The sequence below is a fragment of the Tigriopus californicus genome, chromosome 12, assembly GCF_007210705.1.
Source record: "Tigriopus californicus strain San Diego chromosome 12, Tcal_SD_v2.1, whole genome shotgun sequence".
Classification (NCBI taxonomy): domain Eukaryota; kingdom Metazoa; phylum Arthropoda; class Copepoda; order Harpacticoida; family Harpacticidae; genus Tigriopus; species Tigriopus californicus.
Genome location: NC_081451.1, coordinates 6,303,964 through 6,312,700, shown reverse-complemented (window position 1 = coordinate 6,312,700; position 8,737 = coordinate 6,303,964). Strand labels below are relative to the sequence as shown.

The window sequence follows — 8,737 nt, the reverse complement described above, 5'->3', positions numbered from 1 at the left end:
ACGACCCAATGCTGAATGACCTTTACAGGTTAGGTGATTCCTTTTTTTTACTTACCGCGGGGGGATAAAATAGTGTCACAGGGCCGTTCGGGCACTCTTAGTGCGGCTTGGACTATCTTGAGCCGTTACATGTTTTTTTTTTCCTCCGTCTTTAGCACTACCGTGCGCTTAACCATGAATGTAATCGTTTTGAATCAAAAAATAAACTCTTTGGCGCATTTTTCATCCAAAAAAAGTATTCATTTCTTACCTGAAAATTTTTTGAGCGTCAAGTACAATATACGTGTTAAAGCGACGGAACTGATCATCAGAGTGAGTTTGGCTTTGCGGCTGCGATAGACCGAGCCACAGAGGAGCCGGCCAGTACATTTAACGACATGAACTTAAAAAGCAGATACTTGGCTAATGGCCGAGTAATTTATATATTTTGAATGAAACGTGTGCCAAAGAGTATATTCTTTGATTCAAAACTATGACATTAATGATTAAGGCCAAACCTTTAAAGATTATTCCTCACTGCCTTTGGACACATCGACTTCTATGGACCACTTTTTCAGGAAGAGGGAGGAAAAGCATATGGCTGTCTCTTCACTCGCTTGTTCTCACAAGCGGTACACTTGGAGCTAACCCAGGACTTGCCGTCCACTGAGCAGTTCGTTGATGCCCTTCGTCGAATGATTGCCAGAAGGGGACACCCAAGCCTCATCTATAGTGATAACGCTAGAACTTTCAAAGCCGCAGATCGAGATCTGAAAATAAAATATTCCAAATTGGACAAAAACAAAATAAGCCAATCTTTTCACATCAAGTGGGCCTACAGTATCGATCGTGCCCCATGGAGCAATGGCGTGGCAGAACGAATAGTCCGTACGGTGAAAACGCCCTTACAAATCATGCTGGAGAGGTCACGCTTGACTTTTCGAGAATTGGAGACTCTTTTAATTGAGGTTGAGGGCTTGGTCAATAATTGAGAATTGGCGATAGCCAAAGACAACTCTAACGAACCTCATCCAATAACTCCAGCTGAGCTCGTCATCAGCCAGCGAATTGCCATCCTTCCGGACTAAAAGGGAAAAATTGAACAGAGGATGCAAACATCACCCTGCTCTTCTCAATCAGTTCTGGAGGCGTTGGTCCCATGAGTATCTGTTGGAGGTTCAGTCAACGAGGAAGTGGCATCATGGCCGCAATTTGGATCAATGAGTGTTATTTATTTGTGCAACATTCCCTCGACGAATGGATGAGATACAGGAATCTGATCTGGTATTGATCAGCGAGAGGAGTGTTCCGTGAACCAACATTTATGCTTATTTTGAGAGGTTTAGTCTTGTATTTTTTTCCTTTTTTTTGCCGACTTCCTTACCGCTACCGGGATTGGAATCCCAGCAGTTCAAGACGAGAAGATTATTCATTTTACTTGACTTTTATTTACGGGTATATATATTATTTGATCGACCAACGAATTAGAATTGGCTGATCTGGCTAATCCTTGAATACAAGGTTGATCCAGAATTTTAGTCAAAAACTTGTCCAAGTCTACCTTAAATCCTGCTACTGGATCAACGCCTACATAAGCCCTACGAATATTTGAGGGCAGCAAATTGAATAATGAAGGAGCCCGAAATTTGAATGAGAATTTTCCCAAAGAAAAACAAGAGTAAGTGAAAAGCCGCCATTGAAAAGGGAAAGATAAGATAACCATCAAATCCACTATTTTGGCTGTAGTTTGGGTCTCTCCTGCGCTCTGGGTTCACGAGTAAATGTCGTTCGCGCGGGCTAGTAGGCGGCCTAAACGGCCGGGTGTAGGTCCGCCACTTAAACAGCGTAAACTCCCTCAAACTGGACCAAAATTGAGAATTTGAAACCTACACGAAAGTAACAAAATTTTGACTAAATGGACAAAGAGGCGACTAATAATTTACAAACAATATATATTTTCAAACGCAGAATACCAAACCAATGCCAGAAATGGCTTTAAAGGTCTTTGGATCTTAAAATCAACTACTTACATTTGCTCAAAATCGCACCATGGAGAATTCCTTTCCGACATGGTAAATGAAAATCTCCGCTATTTCATGGTATATTCTAGCATCCCTAGTCACTCGCTTCCCTTGGGAGAATTTATCATACTTAACTTGACAATGATCTTTTTTTTCAGACCTTAAATTTCAAAGTCAAACAATTTCAGACCCGACCCAAGCAACAACCATAAATCGAAACTGATCCAGTTAAGGAACTCCATTGATTCATGCATGAAGGTTACACAAGACATAGTAGAACATGAACATGTTCATTTGTTTCCCATCAGTAGTGTCGTGTACTTTGGTTTTTAAATTCCCCTTTTGTATTAAAAAGATACGCCCATGACCTCCCAAGAAAGGGTGCTAGCATCTTCTGAGTTGATATACCGTACTCTGTCCTCAATAACATTCAAAATATGAATACATAGAAACAATACAAACAATATTAAATGTAAAGACACATCATTAAAGAGTTCATTAAATTAGAACCATCCATTACTTAAATTTAACCTCAAATTCAAGCCCCTTGAACAAATATCAAGCGGCTACTGTGTTAAAGATGATTGATTTCGCTTGGCAAGCTTCTATTCTTTTTCAAAATAGGAAAAATTAAAGAAAAACAGAAGACTTTGTGCATTCCATTTAAGATAACAAAACCCATAGGATAAATTTTATGTAATTTGCAAAATTTTGATTAATTTCACCATCCTCCATACAAAAATGATCATTTCTATTTCAATACTTTACTTCACAAGTGTGCTCAAGCACGTTCTGAAAACTGAAATAAATTTATCATTTTCAAATACCGTGCGCCTGATAATAGATATGTCACGAGTACTAGTATATTTATGCGCTGCTCAATTATAAGCCCCTGTTTTATGTCCCATCATATCCATTTCTGAAAATGCTGTGAAGGCATTGATTAACTAGAGGTTTGTTGGGACGGCTTTTATTCGTTTGCAACAGTGGATGTGGAATAATAGTTCGTTGAAGAAATTCCCCGATCCCCGATGACGATATAGTCTGCATCTGAAGCCAAATTATCCACAGAGTCAAGAAGAAGTTTCATCAAGAATATTTGCTTGAACAGCTCACTATCACGCTCGCTTGGAGGAACAAGCATAATGCAAACATTTAGAACTTCTGAGGGCAGACAATCCGGTTCGAGTTTCTCTTCAAAGATCAAACGCCTCACATTTTCCATTGGTCTCTTCTTGGTTTTGATTATAAGAGAAGCCTTCAGATTTTAATATTCCTTGCCACGGACTTCTTGAAATATGGACCTCGAACGAACTTCCCGCCAAATCGGCCTGCTCTTGGTCATAGCCACTCTGAGCCCCTTTTCGAATTAAAGTAATAGAATAAGAAACGTAGATCTCGTCAATTAATGGTAGGTCAATTCTACATCATTTACTGTACATGCAAAGTCGATCGTTTCAAAGTTATGTGGTCAAAAGCTTATGTAGCTGACCAAGAGCAGGCCGAAAATTCAAATTTTATGTAGTGTTTACTACATAACTTTGAACATGTCTCCTGAGTTCCCTAAACATAGGTTTGAGCTCAAACTGGGCTGAGTTCATCTATTCAACAAGATCGCGTGGTCGTATCAAGTGCTTATTTGGAATAAGATGAGCGGTTTAGGAGATAGGATATTTTTGCTTCCGTTTGCAGTCCATATCTCTAGTAGTCCGTGTCCTTGCCCATAATGGGTTCTGTCATCTCCTTCTGTACCTTGATAATCTGGGCATCGGTCATTACCGAAAGGACATTGATGAATTTCGTTTCCTCTGATTTGATGCCACTCGTCAAAAAGAGGGTTTCGGCCCTAGCTAACCACACATCAATATAAACCTCGGACAATGGCGGCAATTAAAACAGAAACTGCTGCCATCGTAGCGCCCATCAATTGAGTCGACTTGGAGTCCATGGTGATAGGGTTTTCGCTTTGCATGTTAACGAATCACGTCAGAGCCACCAACGAAGAGTCTAAGATATAGGAGGTGTACTCGAGGCAAGCTGGAAAATTAGAATGTTTATTCTGCCCACAGTGAGACCAGAGACCCAACCATCAAGAGCATCATCACACTCTCAACATCCTCCAATCCTGGTTTGATCATTCATATTAGCCAAGACTGACAAAATCGTTCGTAATCAATGGCCATTTCATTCTTCTGTTTTCCAATTAACGATAACTTGGTTCCTGATGATTAAATACGCTTTATATTACATTATAATGTCATTCACATAGCAATTTGAATGCGTAATCCATCATTGAATAATAATTGAAAAAAAAACTGCTGTGTTTGAAGAAACTGAACAAAGTCAGAGGCGATAATCTTATTCAAGAACTCGCATTTAACGTCTCTTGGCCATTTCCTAATTGATTAAGGCTACAAAATAATGTACACTTTGAAATCAGTTACCACACATGCATTTATTTTGAGCTCACATCAGAATGATCCATCACAGAAGGAACCTACACAAGGGACTTTGTGTGATTGACTTGAGGCTGCGGAACCTTCCAATTCAGCAACCTAGTCTGATCCGAGACTTGGATTAGAGTGGCCATTTTTTGATCCACCGAGCACATTGGCCTTGAGAGTAACTTCATTGGCCACGTGCTGTTCCCAAAATGCGCATGGACTAGTATGCTAAGGTTTTGACTTGATATTTCGAAATCTGGACGACGGATTCTTTTCGAGGGAGACTGATTCGATTGGTCTGGACAGTGATATACAGATTCAAAAAGGATACCCCCTAAAGGTTTCCCACATAACGGTACACAAAACTAAAGGTCAAGCTAGCCCTCTTGTGGTAAACACCTAGCTTCTGGGTACTGGAGAGGATATGGCGCTTAAAGCGAAATTCATTTAACCTACAAAGTTGCAGAAAATTCCACTAACATGTCAGCGAAATGTTAAGTTCCTCCACGACTCAAGAAATGATATTGTTCATTTATGTGGCTTAAACACAAGACTGAATGGTGATCTTTCAATGCCAGAGGTTTTGCGAAATCTGGATGAACCACTCTCCAGTTACCCTTCTTTTCCATATTAACCTAAATCAAAATACCGTAGCTTCAAGGACACTACACGACATTGTGGCAATCGATGAGCAAAACAGGACTATTAACGGTGTATACTGTATAAAATCATAAATAGAGTGGTATTTGAGAGCGCATAAGTTTTGAGCCAGTTGTTTGATCAAGCAAAACATTGGAATACTTGATTGTAGCGACCTGAGGTTGGTCAAATTTGCAAACTTACTCAATGGGTCTTCCACCCATTAATTTTGAAAATTTTATTGAGTGTCAGTCCATATCTAGAAGAGTGTCTAAACGCCCTGGAATTGACGGTAATTGACGTTAAAAAGGTATGGGAATGGCTCAATCAGAAGTTCCGAACATACTCTTAGGATTCTCACGCAATTCATAGTAGATCATTCAACGACTCTCGGTCAACAATATTAATTATGAGCACCCGTTTCATATTCAACCCAATATGATCAGGTCCGTCATCTAAAGCTGAATGCTACCCTTCTTTTTGCGGCTCTTGGTCATGACATGGCGTAAACATAACTATAAAATAAAATATGATGTATAGACATTGTACAAAGGTTGTTGATAAAACAAGAAAAATGTCTTTTTACTTCCTACTCCTTCAAACTGATGTGATTTTTTTGCGTGTCTATTTATTTATGCCTGCATACAGAGAGATAATACAGAAAAGGTCAGGTTTGATATCACTTCTAGGTAGACACAAATAAATCAGTATTTCATTTCTCAAAGAGTGATGCACCCTGGAAAAAAAAATCGAAAAAAATGCCCTGACGGCACTTTTTATTAGTCGAGGAGCAACCTACCAACTCTCTTCAAAGAGAGCTTTCAATGCCCCTAGGGGCAGAATTCCGAACAATCATGACATGTAAAAAGACTTAGAGAGGAATTTGCATATTGTATGATTGATAACACGTGATCATATTCATATATTCATATATTCATATATTATGCGATCATGGTTTTCAACGAAATAGCAATAGGTAAGGCCTAGTTTCACAAGTTTTGGGGGACTAACTTTAAAAGTATTTGACGAATCCTAACCCAACGGAAGGCCTAACCTAGTTCCGACCCAACCTCATCCCACGCTTACTTCGAAACGACAGTGGTCCACCCATCGCCATTCCGATTCGTGCCTCGCTACAGTGCACACATCCGTCCCTCCTCTAGACGAGATTTGTGATGAAGGCCTGCCTGGTAATAAAGGGCCTGGATCATGGCGTTGCAATAGGCATTAGGCAGACAACCTTGGAGACCAACAAAACTGGTGGGGTTGTGTTCCCAAAGTCGAACGAGTCCATGCCAAACTTGCCAAACACAATGGGCACCTTATGATAGAGCTCTGGAATCAGCTTGGGTGTGAAACTTGTAGAACCAATTTCTGCCACTGGCATAGCTTCTTCCTCGCCATAGGTATAACCATTAGGAAACCTAAAATGTAAAAAGACCATAGGTTAGACTAGTCCGAAAATGCAGATGAACACATCACTCATTGCTATTGAGACAAATACAATATTATAACTTACATTTCATTGTCATCCACAAAACTGTTCTTGATCAATGACAAGTACCTATTCTGCAGGTTCATTTGGATCTCAGACCAATCAAACATAACGCCATTGTCGTTGGTTTCAGGGTAGAACTCGTTCGCAAATAAATTGAATTTGTGACTTGGAATAGCCATGCTCAATGTTGGGGCATTCTTTGTCTTCCTTTGCGGTTGAAACTCGGGGGCAAGCACATTGAACGAACTGAGGGTACTTTTGGTAGTCGAGCCTTGAGGTTGGAACTCGTTGGCAAACAAGTTGAAGGTGAAGCTGTCCATTGTGTTTTTGGTATCAATCTTATATTGAGTAGGTTGGGATGTCAAAGGGACTATGTTTTCAACTGTAAGTGATCTGTTGAACTGAGGTCAAACCAGTGGGTTGGCCTATTTATAAGAAAGGTGAGCTCAGATGGGTCGGCAGGTTTGACTAGCCCTCTGTTTGCTGGTCAACGGCTACTCGAGGAAGGGGCAAGGAAAGGGAAGGAGAGGCAGAAAAGGAGCGCGGTTATGAAATCTGGGAGTGGGTTGTCTACCAAAAAGGGGGTTTTCCTTACTCACTCTTCTTAATGAGGGTTAACTGTTTTTGAACGGTTGGCATCCAACACCTTTTGGTTCGCATTTTGGGGAGGAGAGTATCGATCAGTAAATCTAAGGCAGTTACAATACTGATTCAGAGAACAAAGTTGACGGATGGAATCTGAAAGGGACTTCAACCACGAATACTAGGATTTTGATTTTGTAGTGTTTAAAAGTGGAGATCAATACCTTTTCTAATATTATAACCTGAACATCCAACAAACTATACCGTGGAGCTTTCCGCGTCCAAGCAACTCGTCATCTAAATCATTCTAACTTTTTAGAAATTGACTTTTCTTTTCACAAATGCCAAACTGCTCTCCATCGCAATTCAAGATCAAACCTAACTCGATCTTGGTTTGCTTTCTTCGTGGAAAAATGTTAAAATTGACATCCCATATCCTGAAGACATACGCACCTCAATAGGTATAAGGAAGTCGGCAATTGGTATCGACAATTTCATTGATGAGAACCAGACGAAAATGGAGTCATACATGCTCCTTAAATAAGATGCTAGTGGCATTTGAATTTTTTTTTTCATGCGTCTGCTCTCAAAACATCACAATTTAACTAACATCAAAGCTCTCGCGATCTTTGTCCAATTATCATGAAGAAAGAGCCATATTTTAAGAAATGACATCTGATATTCTGATAAGAATCCGAGACAATTGGTCTAAACGCCCTGGGTATTGCCAATTTGGAATTGGAATGGCCCGATTGCAGGTTCTGAATAAGAGGAGGGACGGATGTGTGCACTGTAGCGAGGCACGAATCGGAATGGCGATGGGTGGACCACTGTCGTTTCGAAGTAAGCGTGGGATGAGGTTGGGTCGGAACTAGGTTAGGCCTTCCGTTGGGTTAGGATTCGTCAATACTTTTAAAGTTAGTCCCCAAAACTTGTGAAACTAGGCCTTACCTATTGCTATTTCGTTGAAAACCATGATCGCATAAATATATGAATATATGAATATATGAATATGATCACGTGTTATCAATCATACAATATGCAAATTCCTCTCTAAGTCTTTTTACATGTCATGATTGTTCGGAATTCTGCCCCTAGGGGCATTGAAAGCTCTCTTTGAAGAGAGTTGGTAGGTTGCTCCTCGACTAATAAAAAGTGCCGTCAGGGCATTTTTTTCGATTTTTTTTCCAGGGGCATCACTCTTTGAGAAATGAAATACTGATTTATTTGTGTCTACCTAGAAGTGATATAAACCTGACCTTTTCTGTATTATCTCTCTGTATGCAGGCATAAATAAATAGACACGCAAAAAAATCACATCAGTTTGAAGGAGTAGGAAGTAAAAAGACATTTTTCTTGTTTTATTCAACACCTTTGTACAATGTCTATACATCATATTTTATTTTATAGTTATGTTTACGCCATGTCATGACCAAGAGCCGCAAAAAGAAGGGTAGCATTCAGCTTTAGATGACGGACCTGATCATATTGGTTGAATATGAAACGGGTGCTCATAATTATTATTGTTGACCGAGAGTCGTTGAATGATCTACTATGAATTGCGTGAGAATCCT

General features: G+C 39.9%; 1 protein-coding gene across 1 annotated transcript; it reads right to left on the bottom strand.

Moving 5' to 3' along the window:
- Positions 1-6,290: 6,290 nt before the first annotated feature.
- Positions 6,291-6,977, bottom strand: LOC131892230 (uncharacterized). Its single transcript, XM_059242016.1, has 2 exons — positions 6,603-6,977; positions 6,291-6,507 (listed from the first exon to the last, which is right to left on the bottom strand). Exons 1-2 carry the CDS (start codon positions 6,899-6,901, stop codon positions 6,291-6,293), a joined length of 516 nt encoding a protein of 171 aa, XP_059097999.1. The 5' UTR covers positions 6,902-6,977.
- Between the last annotated feature and the right edge of the window lie 1,760 nt (positions 6,978-8,737).

Bases quoted from the DNA above. Each gene is read 5' to 3' on its own strand.
- LOC131892230 (XM_059242016.1), bottom strand. From the start codon at position 6,901: ATGGACAGCTTCACCTTCAACTTGTTTGCCAACGAGTTCCAACCTCAA. The intron at 6,508-6,602 runs GTAAGTTATAAT...TTTACATTTTAG, and splicing joins TTTGTGGATGACAATGAAAT to GTTTCCTAATGGTTATACCT.